The following is a 16,564-nucleotide window of genomic DNA, read 5'->3' as shown; positions in this document are numbered from 1 at the left end:
GTCGCGCCCCGTGCGCCCCTCCACATCCCCGCAGCTGTGACCACCTGCCCAGCTGGGCTGGATCTTAGCCCAGGGGCTGCCTCCCTCCCCCACTACAAGCTCTCCCGGAAAACTCTCTCGGGACTGAAGGTGACATCTGGGCTATGTATTTGTCTCACTCACCCCTGAGAGAGCTCAGAACCCTTTCGCCCTCGCTCACCGAGCCCACCAGCCAAGGAGTGATGGAATGTACAGAGAAGCGTAAGACCCTCATTGCTCTGTTCCTCTGAGCTTTTGTAGCCCTGGCGCCGGAGGTGGAATTGGCACTGAAAGGAAGACAGTTGGCAGTGCCAGCTCAGGGGGCAGTTCTCAGTGACAGGGCTGGCCCGTGGTTTGACTAGGAACCTATTGGTGGCTCCACTCATAGTGGCTCCACATCAATTGACACAGCTGATTCCTTTACCTTGATGGTGAGGTTCCTGGGGTCTCCTAAGGGAAACAGGACACCGCTGCAGCATTAGCCTGCGGAGGCTGAGCCCTTGGGCCCCTGAAACTCGCATACCTAGGGCCAGGTAGAGAAGTGTAGAGCCTCTCATCCATCCTCTACCTCTGGTACCCAGCATCCTCCCTGTGTATTCCTCCACCTTGTTACTCCTCCCGGGCCTCTGCCAGGACAGAGCTCTGGTCTCTCCCTGGCACTCACAGTGTTATCCTTTTGGGTGCCATGCAGAGCTCCATTTTCCTGGTGTAGGATACCCTCTTAGGATATTTCTAGAAAGGCAGCAGCCTTCAGTCTCTGTACAGCCAGGAATAGACCTAGAACTGAGACCTAGAACTGAGGAATGAACGTCTTGCACACCAGAGGCTGCTGTGTGGTCTTTCTCGTTCTACTTTCTAAAGGAACGGTTATCTGGACTGCAAAACCACAAATGGGAGGTCTGTTGCAAAACCAGATAGATAGATAGATAGATAGATAGATAGATAGATAGATGATAGAAAATAAAAGACCTTGTGTAGAGGCCATTCCGGGCCAAAGGGCTCTAGGGCTCAGTCTTCCAGGTGTGCAGCTGTAGGAAGCTGCAATACAGGTGTTGGTATAAAATGGACCCCAGTCCAAGCAATCCAGAGCCTGCCGCACTTCAGCAGTTGGGGAGTGACTATTTTCATTTCCCCCACATTCTCTTGCAAATGCAAGAATTCTCAGAAGCAAGTCTCCTTTGCCTATTAGTACTTCATGGGATAGAATCATATATACAGGAATTCTGAAGATATGTTCAGCTAGAAAATTCATGAAAAGGAGGACGGGGTATTTCTGACCGTCAGAGGAGGGACTCTGTTCTTGTTTGGGGCTGCTGGGAATGGAACTCAGGTAAGCTTGCCTGCCAGGCACACTCCCAACCCTCACCCATGTGCTGTGTTGTGCTTCTAGAAACATATGTAGCTCAAACAGGAAGGAGAATGAGGGTCATTCTAAGGGACACGTTGGCGAGCCCACGTTTCTGAAATGGGAAGAGATATATCCCTAACTGGGCCATCTCTCTCTCTAGCTTTGCTCCTCTCTCTAGATCTCTTATCCCCCAAGGCTCTACAGAGAGCGAACCCTGCAGCAGGAAACCACAACAATGTCTGTCGACAATAGTAACTAACCACTGTGCAAAAGGTCTTCTATCAACCCATTTGTTTTTCACCATAGCCCTGCAAAGTAATGTTGCTATCTCCATTTTATATAGGAGGAAGTGGAGACACAGAAGGGTTAAGAGATTTAGCTAGGGGTGCTAATCCCAACTCTCTGGAGGCTGAGTCAAGAGAATCTTTAGTTGGAGGCCAGCCTGGGCTACATAGCAAGACCCTGTCCCTGTCTCAAGCAGTCAAAAAGAAAGAAAAGGAAATGTGGGAAGGAGGAGGGGGAGGCACTTTGTCTGATACTGCATAGTTGCAGAGTTTGAACATGGGCATTTAACTATAGTCCCAGAAGCCTTGGCAGTGGCTCATGCCTTATGTGTGCCAACGGCTGCTCGATAACTAAGCTTCATGCAAGAGATGGATATCCTGTGGGTCTCCATGAGCTGAGTATTCCTGAGCTCTGGCAGTGCCTGGGAAGGCAATGTGAGCCTCCTGGCCTTCTGTTGGGATCTTCCAGAGCTGGGTAGAATTCCTGGTGATTCCAATTTAAATTCTGAGCTTTAGTGCTCACATCTTCAAGACAAAATGTCACCAAGAACCATTTCGTTTGATAAAGAGCAAAGCAGGGTGGGAAAGAGGGGGAGACCCTGAGTGTTAGTAAGGACATCACCCACCTGGTTAACTCTGGGCAGTGTCCCCATCCCCACCCCCAAAGTGAACAGACACTCTGCCAATCCTGACGTGGCCTGTGGCCTGTAACCAGTGTAGCACAGCCTAGGCCTGTCTCTGTTGAAATGCTAATGTCCCTGCAAGGAAGTGCTTTTCAGCTTCTGTGATTGCTAGTCAGTGTGCCAGGCTGGCTCTGGGGATAGGGGATTGCCTTAACAAATCTCAAGGAGCAGCTGTAGAGAGCCGGTGTGGGAGTGACACACCAGAGTGCCTTTCTTTGGAGTTCTGCTTAAGCACCATCTACTGCTTAGACTAATCTGAGCGCTCTGGGCCACAGGGGCCTTCTAGACATCTCCGTGGTGCAGGCATTGGAGTAGATCCTCAGGGCAACACCAGTCTTCCTTCCCTACTCCTAGCAGAGACAAAGACCTCGACCTTTAAAGCAGGCCATCTGCAGGCCCAGAAGGAGAAAGAGCGGCCACAAGGACCTGAACTAGAGCGTCCCTTGGAAAAATCTTGTTGAGCACCAAGAGGAAATCTAGAGAAGAGACTTAGAAAGCCGCCTAGTTGGCAGGGTGGCTAGGCTTGTGGCTTACAAAAGAGGTAATGGGTATTTAGACAAAAGATTAGAGGTTTTGGTTTTTTTTTTTTTTCCTGGTTTTGTGGGACCTGTCTAACTACCCAGGGCGGTTGGGAAGCCCCCTTATCTCAGGGACATCAATAGATACATGATTTGAGATCTTCTCCAAAGACTCCCAGCCTTCCCATAGCTTCTCCCCTGTGCTAAGTGGTTGCGGGCTTCTTGATGTCTGCATTTGCCAATTGACACCTTCCTTATCTCTTCTTTTAACTTAAATTCTTTATCTAAATTATCTATTCTTTTAACTTTTATCTTCAAATCCCATGCTGCCTGGACTCAGCTAAGAATGCCTCCCCTGCAAACACTTTGTAGCAAACTGTGTCTTCTTCATACCCTTCCTCAAAGCCAGCTCTGCAGTCCGGTTACATCTCATGTCACTGGGCCCTTGCAGTCCCTGCTGGAACATAGCACTGACAGTTCTCCTCCCGGGACTGGGCTCTGATTGGCCTCACTTCTAGACAGACTCTGTGTGTCCCTTCATCAGTTTGTCCACCTTTCAACATGCTACAAACCTTATTAGAAACATGTTCTATGTGCCAGAGTCCTAAAGGGAACTCAGCACTAGACAGGTTCTTATTTTAAAACATCTCAAAACCAGGCTTAGTAGTGTATGCCTGTAATCCCAGTCCTTGGGAGATGGAGACGGGAGAAACAGGAATTCAGAGTTATCCTCCACTACATAAGGAGTTTGAGGCAGGCCTGGACTCATTGAGAATTTGTCCCCAGCAAATATGCCCAAGGGAAGTGAAAACATTTGTCCACACAAAAATGTGTCCATGGATGCTCACAGCAACATTTCTCATATTAAGTAAGTGGAAATAAGGTATACTTTCGTAAGCAGATGGCCAGGTAAATAAAATGTGGCATAAATAAAGGGTCAGGCAGCCTACAGGGTGTCTCCTTCAGCCAACACGCTGGCCATGAACCAGCCGGTAATGAAAGACCATACAAGGTATGAGACCGTTCACATGAGCTGTCCAGTACACAGGCTCTGGAATGGAAAAAAAAAAAAAAGCCTCGTAGTAAGTGGTAAGAAGAAGCACACAGGGGTGACTGCTGATGGATATAGGGTTTCTCTCTGAGGCGACAGAAATACTTTAAATGTAAACTGGATGCAGCAAGACATGCCTATAATCCCAGCACTTGGTAGGGTGTTAGGCAAGGGTGGAGCTGTGAAGGCAGGAGGATTGTGAGTTGTAGACAAGCCTTGACTTGACTATATAATGAGACCCTATCTCACCAAAACAAATACACAGACCTCAAAACTTAAACTATGGTAATGGGCTCACTATTTACAATATGAAAAGAAAAATGAATTGTACACTTAAATAGTTGGATTTGATAGTAGAGAAACCATGTAGCAAAGTTTTAATTATAAAACATCTCAGAACTCATCCCATGAATTAATCAATTCATTTAACAAATGCTTCTTAAGCCATAAGCTGATTCAAAGGTGAGGGCTCCGGACAAGGTCCCTGCTCTTGCCAAGTGTCCATTCCGGAAGGCAGTGTATGGTGGTGAAATAGGATAGGGACAGAGAGGGCCAGAGCTGAGTTATGGCTGCTCTAGCTAGTGGTCTAGCTAGGTGTTCTGGGTAGGCCACTTTGGGGAGGTGACATTAGGAACTGGCTCCTGAGGAACAGGTCAGGCACGTCAGGAAGTAGGGGAGAGGTGTTCTAGGCAAACAGGCCTATGGTTGGGTGTATGGCACTTCTCACATGCCCGGCACCCAGTGAGCCGTTGAGGAAAGTACAGCCCCAGCCCGAGTCAAACAGGCAATCCTGCCTTGCCAGTGTGGGACCATGAACAGGCTGAAGCATCAGCATGGAGTCCTGAGGTGACTGGGTTATAGGGAACCTTCCTTTCCCCCATAGGCTGAGAGAAAATTGATCACTGATCCTAGTTCCTAGAAGGATGGGCTCTCTGTCCCCTTGAAGTTGACAGGTGGCCCACTGTGACTTCCTCTATTCTGTCCTCCAGCCCTTTCCACGAGAAAGGTGCGGCCCTGTCATCTCTGCCTTAGAAAGGGGATTCCTGAAGAGAATGTGCTATCCCAGACCCAGGCAGCATGGAGCTGGGGTTCAGCAGTGTTCTTCGCCATCTGGGGACAGAGGGCAGGAGTAGACTCTGCCTGTATAGAGCCATGCAGTCTTGCCTCTTTTCACAGTACCAGGAAGCCAAGAACAGGTGCCCAAGGCAGGAACACCCCAAGGTGGTCACATGTGTACCTGGCAACCCTTGCTGAGAGGGGGTTAGCAGCCTTCTCAAGGTCACATAGCCAGAGTGGCCTAGCAGGCAACACCACCATAGTCACAGCCAGCCTGAGGGAGGACGCTGGTCCCTCCTCTCCACTCACATTTACAACTCCGAGTGGAGTCATTAATCAGTAACTTGACCACTTATCAGGCTTGCTGGCAAGTTTCTTAAGCCTTGGAGGAAAGAGATGCTTTAGCTGACCCAAATTCACATCTGCGGTCTAGCGGAGAACAAGCCAATGGCACTCTACTGGTCTCTGTCTTACCTGGGAATCAAGACCCTGGGCTCAGTTGTATCCCACTCTCTTTCCATCTAGACCTCAGTCTCCTGATCTTTAAAGTGAAGCGAGAAGATCTCTCAGGTTCTAGCTGCCACCACTTTAGCTGTGCCACTGTGCGGGACCAGGAAAGAGGTGGGTCCCTGGAACATTCCTGAATCACTCCAGGGATCACTCTCAGTGTATGGCAGCAGGAACAGAGATAGGTGGGAAGAAGCCTAGAGTTGGCACTGGTCCATGCCCTCTTCTTGCTGGCACACATCCTGGGTCCTGCACTGACTTTGGAAGAGCAGTCATTTTTTTAAAGAGTTATTTATTTTATGTGAGTACACTGTCACTATCGTCAGACACACCAGAAGAGGGGCATCAGATCCCATTATAGATGGTTGTGAGCCACCATGTGGTTGCTGGGAATCGAACTCAGGACCACTGGAAGAACAGTCAGTGCTCTTAACCACTGAGCCATCCTTCCAGCCCCTGTATTGACTTTGAAGAAGCCCAGGGCTGCAAGGAAGGATGAGCACTGGAGGGGAGTTGCCTGAGGCCTTGAGAAGGAGGACTTGCTATCCCCAGTTAGAGTGGAGGAGACTGAGGTTCACAGGGGCTTGGTAGTAGTGGCTTGTCACGGGTCGAACCATCAGGCAGTAGCAGAGTTGAGCCTTGAACCCAGCATTTTGACCACACACTCCACTGCATCCTTGATGTCAAACTGTTTCAACATGGTTACTCTGTAATCCCTAGCAACCCATGTTCTTAGAAGGGGCTATTACCTCAGTCATTTAAAGTAGGCAATGGATATGCTTACGTTCTAAAGGATTTCTGGAATGTCCACTCACAGCCCTAAAGCACCTGGAAGAGTGAGCTCCTGGCCTACTTTTTGGCCCAAGAACCCAGAACAAATGTGGGGTCAGTCTTCCAGACTCCAGCTGCAAGCCTAGACTCCAATCACAGCCCAAGTCCTGGCAGGAGACACAGGGAAGGGATTTTCCATGTCTGCTTCCTCCTCGCCTGAGTTCACTCATAGGTCAAATGGGCACAAGCTTCAAGTTCAGCTCACAGTATTCTCAGATATACTAAGTCTATGGCACCGAACAAACTCCAGTGGCTTTCACAAATACAGTAACACAGCCATTACCTGTCCTGTCCTTCCCCTACCTCCCTGTGGTTTCTTCCTGCCACAGATGGACTGGTCTTAGGTCCCATCTCTCCAGGATTTTGCTGAAGGCAAGCCACCCCAGGGTGCCAGCAAGGCACACAGCCCCCCACATTGTCTGGTTTCTTTTGTGCTTTTGATGAATGGTCTTGCTATGTAGCCCAGGCTGGTGCTGATCTCTCCAGCTTCCTCCTTTTGCCTCCTAAGTGCTGGGATGACGGGTGTAGGTAATGTATTAGTTCCTCCGAGAGCCTTTGTACTTGACATGGTGGAGGGAGGTGGTGGTAGTGGGTTGGTGAAGGAACACATAGAAGTGCCTTGTGCCATCCCTGAAGTTGGTCCTCAAGAGGTAGCTTGTCTGTCTTATAGTAGGAAAGGACCTGGGGGGGGGGGGGAAGAAAGGAAGTGGAAAGGAGAGGTCTACCATTTTCACCTAGATAGGTATCCCTTCTGTACTGGGTCCAGAGGAAGAGGCAAATGAAATGAAAAGAGGCAAATGCTACCATAGAGCAGGAAGCAGAAACGCAAGCAAGTACCACAGTAGGTCAGCTGGGTAATCAGTCTGGGGACTACCAGAGCAGGGCTCAAGGGAGAGCTGCAAGCCTCCCTTGCACGTCTGTCTCCGGTGAACAGACCACCCAGATTACAGCCACTTTCCCTCTATCCTATTAAGCCAGGCCTCGAAGCAAGTCTACCCCCAGATTCCAAGAGAGAACAGACAGGGGTCATGAACAGTAGTAATCTCCCCCACCAGATCAGCCTGGAAATGAGAAAAAAATAACAACATAACGAACTACTGCTACCAACAGAACTCTTCTGATAAAGGTTTTAATCAGATACAAGGAGATGGGATGGCAGTGTGCCGAGGAGATCAGAGTCAAGTGCTGACAAAAGACAGCCTGCTACATCTCTGGGGACTGCCCCCCTTCCCTTCCAGTGTTCTGGAACCTCAGAGGTCGGCTGGCCCCACCTCTCCCTTTTCATAATAGGAGGACGTTCTCCCACAACCTCCAGAACCTTCTTGCTGCCCAGCTCTTTCCCCAACACAGTACATTAGCCTGTAGACTGGTCCTAAAACACACAAGTCTTAGATCCTTTCTCTGAACATTTGGTCCTGCCAACAGGACCTTGACATCGATCTCTCATGGGGATAGCCCTCAGCATGCCTGGGGAGGGCTGTCCTGATGTCTGTCTGAACTGGGAGCTGCTCAGACTAGTCTTAGTAGGAATAGTCCCTGACTTCTGTCCTTAAAGAGGACAGTTCCTAAACTAACCAAATTCTGTGTTGTGGCTTTGGTCCTGGCAGCCTGGTCTTGCCTGAGAGCACAACTCTTGTCAATTTCTGTGTGAAGGACACATGTGGCTTACCTGACCCCTACTCTTACCCAGCTGAGGACTTCCAGGCTCAGGCTTATCCTGGGTCTCCAACCTTTATTTGTAGATGTATGGCACTGTTCCCTTGAGATGCTCAAAATAGCCTCCCTGAGAAAGGCAGAAATATTATTGCATACAATTGCTTAGAGAGAATAAGGTTTGTTTTTTTTTAAGGTTTATTTATTTATTTATTTATTTATTATATGTAAGTACACTGTAGCTGTCTTCAGGCACCTCAGAAGAGGGCATCAGATTTCATTACAGATGGTTGTGAGCCACCATGTGGTTGCTGGGATTTGAACTTAGGACCTCCAGAAGAGCAGTCAGTGCTTTTAACCACTGAGTCACCTCACCAGCCCTCCGAGAGAATAAGGTTTAAGCAACATCGCATGCTAGTTGGCCTTTCTGAGCATCAGTATGACATTTGGCATTCTCATGGCAGCTGTGAGAGGCCATTACTGTACTTAGGACCAGAGCCTACTCATCCACCTGCTTACAACCCACAGCTTGTGAGCAGTTCCCTTTCTGCTGCAATGGCAAGGAGGAGGGGCCTTCCAGGAAGGCTCTGGGCTCCTCTGCTAACTCCAGCTCTCCCCTGCCCAGCCTGGCCCAGTCGTTATGGGCCCTCTTCACCTCTACCCTGGTCATCTCCTTGGTATTTGCTGTCATCCCCTTCTGCCATGACGTGAAGGTGTTGGCCTCGGTCATAGCGCTGGCGGGCCTAGCCATGGGCTGCATCGACACGGTGGCCAACATGCAGTTGGTGAGGATATACCAGAAGGACTCAGCCTTCTTCCTTCAGGTGAGCTGCACAGCGGGAGGCTGGGTAGTGGGCCAAGTGCAGGGAGCTCCCCAGGCCCTCCCCAGCCTGTCCTGATCACTTACTAGCAGGGCCATATACCATCAGTAACCCAACGCCTGGGTTTGGGTTTCCTCGTGTCTCCAGGGGTGATCTCTGCCTGCCTTGTCGCCTCTCCCAGGAACCCCAGTGTTAACAAAATTTCTCTAACCAGGAAAGGCAGTGGGGCCGCAGGCTTGCTGTCTGTTCTCCCATCTCTCGTCTTTTCTCCTCTTTCCTTCCAGTCATGTAGTGTGTGTTACCAGGTACCTCACAAAGCAAGCTAATGGCGGAGAGTTTATTTTGGCTTGAAGTTCAGGGAAATACAGTCCACAATGATGGGGAAGGTAATGGCGTCAGGCGTGGCTCAGTCCTGGGCACCAACCAGGAAGCAGAGAGAGGAATGCTAGAGTTTGCCTGGCTGTTTTCTTTTCCTTTTTTCCTCAGTCTCGGACCTCAGCTGACAGGATGCTACCACCCATACTTGAGCTGGGTCTTCCCTCTTTAGTTAAATTTCTGTTGAAATGCCCTCACAGACACACCCAGAGGGGTACTTTCTTGGTGCCCTACGTGTTTCTTAATCTAATCAAGATGACAAAATTGACCACCATGACAGGAGACAGCACCAGTGGGAATTAAGGTTGGGGAAATTTTAAAAAAAGGGAGGAGGGGTTGGGATGGCCACAACCACTCCAGTTATCATCACTCCAGGCATCAAAGACGGTGAAAGAGAGTGTTCCTTGACATTCTTTCTTCTCTCTCCTGCTTCCCGAGTCTTCCTTCTAACTCTAGGCCCAGGCAGGGGACCCCTGGATGGGACATAAGGTAAAGGTGAGGGGAGGTGGCACCCTCTGGATGCAAGTCCTGAGCCAGGCTGAGTGGTGCCCACCCCCCCTCCCCCCAGGTTCTTCATTTCTTCGTGGGCCTTGGTGCTCTGCTGAGCCCCCTGATTGCTGATCCCTTCCTGTCAGAGGCCAACTGCTTTCCTGCTAATAACACAGTCAATGCCACCTCCAGAAGACATGTATCCCGGGTCCTGAGCCAACATCATGCAGCAGCCCACCCTTGGATAAACCAGACAATCCCCAGGCTGCCCCCAAAGGATGTGACCGAGAACCACGTATCCTATGCCTTCTGGATCATGGCACTCATCAATGTGAGTGTCACTGGTGCAGGTGGTTGGGAGCTGGGGGGGAGGGGGGGAGGAGCTGAGGAGGAGGGGCGGTGCATGCTGCCCAGTCCATCTCAATAGCACAGAATCATCAGACCCAAGGAACATGGCAGGGTCCACTGTGTGCAGGCAGGAGGGAGACATGGCCTGTAGGGATCATCTCAAAAGTCCCTCACTGTGACTCCATGTTGACAGTTCTCAAGAAGCAAAGGCAGTGGCCATATTTACACAGTGAAAATCAGGGTCAGCTTCCAAGTTCTCTGAGGCCTTGTGGAAAAACAGACCTTTTCCTCCATGGCCAAGAGGCCAAGGAAGGTAGCAGCTTCTTCTTAGGATCCTTCATCGCTGATGGGGGCTGAGTGGGCTCAGGAGTGAACCCTGCTCCTTGGGCTCCTGCTTCCTTGGAGGGATAAGCTTGTGGGCTGTGATAGAAATGGCAGAGAGACTGTCCTAGTTTGGATCTGTAACTATGATAAAACACTCACCAAAAACAACTTGGGAGAGAAAAGGTTTATTCCTGCTTACACTTTAGAATCCATCACCGAGGGAAGCCAGGGCAGGAGCTGAAGCAGAGGCCAGGGAGGAACGTGGCTCACTGCCTTGCTCCCCATGGCTTATCCAGCTTGCTTTCTTAAACAGCCCCGGACTACCTGTTCTACCTGTGGTCTACATCCACTACCTGTGGGTGACACTACCCACATCGACCATCAGTCAAGAAAATACCCCCACATATGCCCTCAGGCCAATCTCATGGGGGAATTGTCTCTTCCCTGTTTTCAGGTGACACCAGCTTGTGTCAAGTTAACAAGAAGCTAAACAGCACAGAGACCACTGGCTCTGACCATCTTAGATCCTCAAGCCCCCTTTGTGTACCTGACCAAGTCAAGCATTGACTCTAGCTCCTACCTAGAAACCTCTGAGAATCAGAAGCTCTGTGACTCGAGAGAATCCCATGTTAACCTAGGTGAAGCAGAAGGGAGTCTGGGCACCCCCTACCCACCAGGCTTGGGAGTAACAACTCAGACCATCTTGCCTCCTCCTGGCTCTGACCCATCTGGGAGCTGGAAGTGAGGCTATTCCAGAGCCTGGCTGTGGGACAGAGGGTCTGTGTGGAACTTGTTACTTTGGCCCAGGGCCTCTCTGCAGTAGGCCTTCTTGGTCCTCTAGAGGCAGTTGGCTACTGAGATGCCTCAAAGGAATACATATAACACTGAAAGGCTCCTAAGCCCCTTCCACAGTTGTACTGAGCATGCTGAGGGGTGTCACACCTCCCTGAAGTCCTGATAGGAAGCTAGAGAGAAGCCAAGCCTCAACAGAGGCCCACCACCTCCAGCCCGACAGCCCTGTTCCTAAATACCCTTCCTTTCCCTGGATTGGGAAGACAGTGAGGCCCTTAGTAAGATTTTACTTTCCTTTTCCTCCTTCGCATGGTTGTGTGCACTGTTTTAGATCAAGGCAGCTTTGAACCTGTGTCCTTTAAGGGGTCCTTGCTAAGGGAAGGAGCCCAGCTGTATAGCCTCAATGCTAGGGCTCTGCATGCAGGAAGCTCTGCACAGGCCCAGGGTCTGTTCTCCCCACCAAGGTACAGACTGAAGGGGCTGCTTGCTACAAGATTCCTGGGGCTTGCCCTATTGTTTGTGTCTGAACGTAAGTAGCCCGCCACTGAAGGAATGCAGCAGTGAGTGTAGTCACTTCCTTATGCTCACACACAGACACACCTACCTGGCGTTGGCACTGGTGTCCCTGAATGGGATTCCTATAAAAGCTGGGTGTTCCTGCCAGCATGCCAGCCAATCTGCTGTGAGGCCTCTCCCTTCACCCACCTCCCTGGAAAGGCCTCTTAAGTTCCAGGCTTCCAGTTCAGTTGCTTCCCCTTGGCCTTCCCTCAGGCTTTCTGTCGCTGAAGCCTCTATGTGTGCTTCCTGTTCCCCCAGTTGCTGGAGGAAGGGCTGTGTCTTCCCCATAAGGTTCCCCGAGTACAGAGACACGGGTCTATTGCCATACAGGGCTCCATATGTGGCATTACAGCTACCAAGGGCTGTCTGAACTTCTCTCAGTGGTTGTAAACCGTGAGCTGGGGCCACACTGTGTTCCACAGGCTGATCTTATGCTCTTGTCTTAGCTGAGACTTCGGGTATGTGGCACTGCACCTAACTGTGGTCTTGACTGGCTTTGAGTGTGGAAAGGGGCTCTCTGGTGATCACCATAGGGAGGTGTCAGCATAGGGTTGGGTGGCTTTTTGCCTTCAGGCTGGTGTGAACACCTTTCTTAAGGGTTTTAAGGGGCTCCCTAAGAGCAGTGCACTGCCAGGTTGGGTGTCTGCTTGGCTTCCATCCCTGCCTGGCCCATTTATGGCTACACTTGAGCACTTCCGGAACTTTCTGGTGGCTCACTGGTCTTCTGCTCCTTTCTAAGCAAAGGAGGCAGGTTACAGCCCAAGCAGGAAGGACAGCAGTTAGACCTGATAAAGAGCTTCCTGGCAGTGAAGGTGATTAGTCCTGAGCAGGGATACCTGAGGGAGGCAGTGGCTGCTTCTCCAGGCAACCTCCGAAGTGGGAGGAGTCTCCTGTTGGTCTAGAGAGCACCACTGGGACTGAGTGGCTCAGTGTGAAGAGCAGAGAGCTGGGCAGAGGGAGGAGGAACAGGCGCTAACCCATGCCTGTGTTCTGTAGCTTAGTCATCGAGCTCCTGACAGAGCTCAGTACCCGCCCCCCAAAGATATTCCATTATTTCAGCATCTCAGGGGTAGGACCATGCAGGCCAGAATGGATGTCAGTGCTAGGGGACCCTGCACTCTCTGAGTGTCCAGTTCACCTCCCAGGTCTCTCCCAGTTTTAACAGTGTGTTTCTGTATAATAACTTGGAGCCCCATTTGGCCTATCTGGAAAATACAATTAAAATCTTTTCAGTACCTTTTTTTCACCCCTTGGTAGTATTGGAGACATAACCTGGGGCCTTGTACTTGGTAGGCAATATCCACTGAGCTACAGCCCCTGCCTCCTGATTGCATTTTCAAAAATTATATGAGGTATATGAGTATTTTGTTTGCATGTAAGTGTATCTTGTATAGCTGTGGTGACCATGTAGGGCAGAAAAAGGTGTTGGATCCCCTGGAACTAGAATTACAGACAGTCATGAAGCACCATGTGGGTACTGGGAACTAAATCTAGGTTCTCTGCACGAGTAACATGTGTTCTTAATTGCCGAGCCACCTTTCCAGACTCACACCCCCAAGTGCATTTTATAGAGCTGTGATAGACAAAAACAAGAGACACTGTGTTACCGCAGGTTGGAATTAAGAATATTAGCAACCAGTCACCCAGCACCTGGCCCAAGCAGCAGAAGACCCTTGTGAGTGCAAGCTTTGAAAAGGTTTCTTGATTGCCTGTGGGGAATGGGTGTGGCCGGGGCCAGAAGTGCTCACACCAAGCCTATGTGGTAGCCACATGCCTGGCTCATGGACTGGCAATTGCTCTTCGGTGAGGTGGGCACCTTGGACTGCCAGTCTGGTCCAAATATAGCAGGCCAGGCCCTCCTGACCCTCTACTGCCCCCAGCTCCCAGTGCCCCTGGCTGTTCTGTTGCTGCTGTCCAAGGAGCGGCTGCTGACCTGCGCCCAGAGGAAGCCACTGCTCCTGTCTGCAGACGAGCTTGCACTGGAGACCCGGCCTGCTGAAAAGGAAGACACCTCCTCCCTTGCCCCCAAGTTTCAGCCACACTCAGGTGCGTGCTCTTGTAATCTATTCTGGCTGCCCTAGTGACCCCACACCCAGAAGATGAACCTAGACCCCAGGGCTAGTGGTCAGAAACAATCTTTGGTCCTGGCAGTCTCTGAGATAAGTGATGGAGCCAGCTGGCCAAAAGAATGAAAAAGGCAGAGAGCCTCCATCCTACGCATTCTTCCTGGGTTACCTTTAAAGGGGAGGGGGACTCACTTGATCTCTGTGGTCCTTAGTTCCACCAGGAGTGGGCAAAGAACAGTGGCCGCTCCTCACAGGTGCCTGGAAGCTAGAGAAGGTGAAGGCAGCAAGCAGCCCCTGTTGGGGCTGTTCTGACTGGGTGAACAGATGGCAGGGAGCAGAGGTTGATTCAGCCCTGCCCTTCTGTGCCTCCTTCAGGGCAAGAGGACCTGTTCAGCTGCTGCCAGAGAAAGAACTTCCGAGGAGCCCCGTGCTCTTTCTTTGCCATCCACATCACGGCCGCTCTGGTCCTGTTCATGACAGACGGGATGATGGTGAGCCTTCTTCCAAGGGCATGCTCTATGGAGAGGCCTCGACCCTGGTGACAGGCTCACCACTCCTGCCCCAGCTGAAGCATCAGTGTTCCGAGTGAGACTTGCTCTCTCCATTCTCCACAGGGGGCTTATTCAGCCTTTGTGTACAGCTATGCCGTGGAGAAGCCGCTCTCTATTGGACACAAGTCAGCTGGTTACCTCCCTAGCCTCTTCTGGGGTTTCATCACTCTGGGCCGGTTCATCTCCATCCCAGTCTCCTCAAGAATGAGGCCAGCCACCATGGTGTTCATCAATGTGGTAAGTGGACAAGTGGCCTCCTTTCCCTTCTTAGAAACACAGGATCTATCTATTTGGGCCTCACCACTGCCCAAGACATTTGTTCAGGACCGTATTCTGCCAGAAAAGTAAGGAGGCAGAAACGGCAAGGAAAGATGGAGACCAAGGAAAAGAGGCCTGCTCACGGAGCCTTGGGAGGTCCCTTCCCTGTCTGGGCCTTTAATTTTACATCTTTCAAAGCTTGACCAGAAGGGACCATGAGTGGTTAATATGGAGTGGAAGGCAGACCCCAGCTGGCATCTGCCAGGATTAGGAGGGATGAAGATCTCAGCCTTGGTCCTCCTGCGTTTCTCAAAGCACACAGCTGTTTGGAGCCCTCTGGCCAGGAGAGCAAGGTGATGGAGTCATTGCACCTGACTGGAGGTTTGCCTTTGGCAGCTCTCCAGCAGATTCTTAGATGGCCAGATTAGCCTATAGCCAGGCAAAGGAACGGGCTTGGCTGGGAGCAGGCTCTGGGTCAAGCCTGGATTAAGATCTGTGTCCTGATGTTTGTCCGTGCCACTGTGACAAAGGACTCCAGATTACAGAATCCCTTGGGTGCATCTAGTTTGACCTCCCACCAAGGCTTGGATCACTTCTGTGACATACCCATCAGTGTGTGTTTAAATACCTCCAGGGATTGAGAACTCACTACTTTTCTAGGAAATCCACGGTAAGAAAGCACTTCTCAGGCTGAAGAGCTGGGCCAGTGGTTAGGGTTACTGGCTGCACCTCCAGAGGACCTGGATTCGTTTGCTAGCACCCATATGGTGGCTCACAACTGTCCGTAAGTCCAATTCTAGGGCACCTGACACCCTCTTCTATCCTCCCCAGGTACTGTGTGCATGTGGTGGCCGTATGTGCAGGCAAAACACCCATTCACAAGAAAGGAAGGGAGGAAGGGAGAGAGGGAGGGAGGGAGGGAGGGACGGAGGGAGGGAGGGAGGGAGGGAGAAAAGGAGAGGGAGACTTCTCAGCTAGATGTAATGGCAGTGGGCCCTTACAATCCTGGCACTTGGGGGGAGAGACAGGAGGACTGAGTTCAAGGTCAGCCTGGGCTACACAGAGAGAATTTGTCTCTAAATAAATAAATAAATAAATACTAAATAAGTAAATAAAATGTTTCTGGCTTGAGTCAGGGAGACTTTGCAGAGTAGTTGAGAGGGGGAGGGGTTTGGATGAGGGTGGAGCTAAGCAGAAAGACTCCTGATGTTTCATGGGTAGTGTGGACAGGACCTTTCTGAGTGGAGGAAGAACAGGATTCAAGGACCATATCCATTAGTACAGTGACGTGCTTAAGGAAATTATAGAGAAAAGGGTCACTGTGGCTCTCACTTTGGGTGTTCTAGTCTAAGCTCTAGTTATGGAATGCTGGAGAGCAAAGGCTGGAGTAGGGCTGGGGGTGTCATTAACGTCATAAGCCAGGAAAAAGGGCAGAGAGGAAGCAGCATGGTCCCTCCAACAACATGCCTCCAGTGACCTAAGGGTTCCCCACAGGGTCCTCCCACTGATAGTCTAAAGCAGCTATGACAAAGCTAAAGACCAAGCCTTTATCTGCAGGTCTTCAGAAATCCCAATGACAACAGAGAAACATTTTCCCTCTCAGAGCTGAGTGTTTCATTTCCTCGTGTGCACACACACACACGGGGGCATTTGGTGCTAGTCAAAGGCTTTCATGGCTTCTGAGTTCTGAGCTCCTTGGGTCAGGATGGTTTTCAGCATCTCTTGATAAGCGGTATCAATGTCCAGCAGACTCCAGCAACAATACCTGCGTTGTTCCCGAGTTACAGGTGAAGCTGAGACTTTGGGGTCGGGGTGGAGTTTGGTCCTGCTAAGGATGTGCTATACCACTGAGCTGTATAGACCAGGCCCTGGAGCCAAGTTCTGAACACAACTGGTGGACATCAGAGAAGCAGGGAATGGGATGTATAGTTAGTTGCCGGGCAGAGAAAGACAGGTAGAGAAAACTCTAAGTTCGGATCACACTGTCATTAGTCCAAGGGACACTGCATCTGTAGAACAGCTTCATATGCCTG

The 16,564-nt window shown here is 50.7% G+C and overlaps 1 protein-coding gene across 4 annotated transcripts in view; it reads left to right on the top strand.

Annotated features, from left to right (window-relative positions):
* Slc60a1 (solute carrier family 60 member 1) overlaps nt 1-16,564 on the top strand; it is a 47,540-nt gene that overhangs the window by 321 nt on the left and 30,655 nt on the right. For 3 of the 4 annotated variants that reach the window (XM_076941145.1, XM_034513208.3, XM_034513210.2), the window contains exons 2-6: nt 8,575-8,773; nt 9,714-9,965; nt 13,537-13,702; nt 14,098-14,213; nt 14,337-14,510. In XM_076941145.1, coding sequence (XP_076797260.1) covers nt 8,575-8,773; nt 9,714-9,965; nt 13,537-13,702; nt 14,098-14,213; nt 14,337-14,510 — 907 coding nt within the window. Of the gene's footprint in view, nt 1-87; nt 241-8,574; nt 8,774-9,713; nt 9,966-13,536; nt 13,703-14,097; nt 14,214-14,336; nt 14,511-16,564 lie in introns of those variants that run through there. The other variant, XM_076941146.1, reaches the window with a different exon arrangement.

The sequence above is a fragment of the Arvicanthis niloticus genome, chromosome 10 (genome assembly GCF_011762505.2).
Source record: "Arvicanthis niloticus isolate mArvNil1 chromosome 10, mArvNil1.pat.X, whole genome shotgun sequence".
Classification (NCBI taxonomy): domain Eukaryota; kingdom Metazoa; phylum Chordata; class Mammalia; order Rodentia; family Muridae; genus Arvicanthis; species Arvicanthis niloticus.
This window is presented reverse-complemented; position numbering and strand designations above follow the sequence as displayed.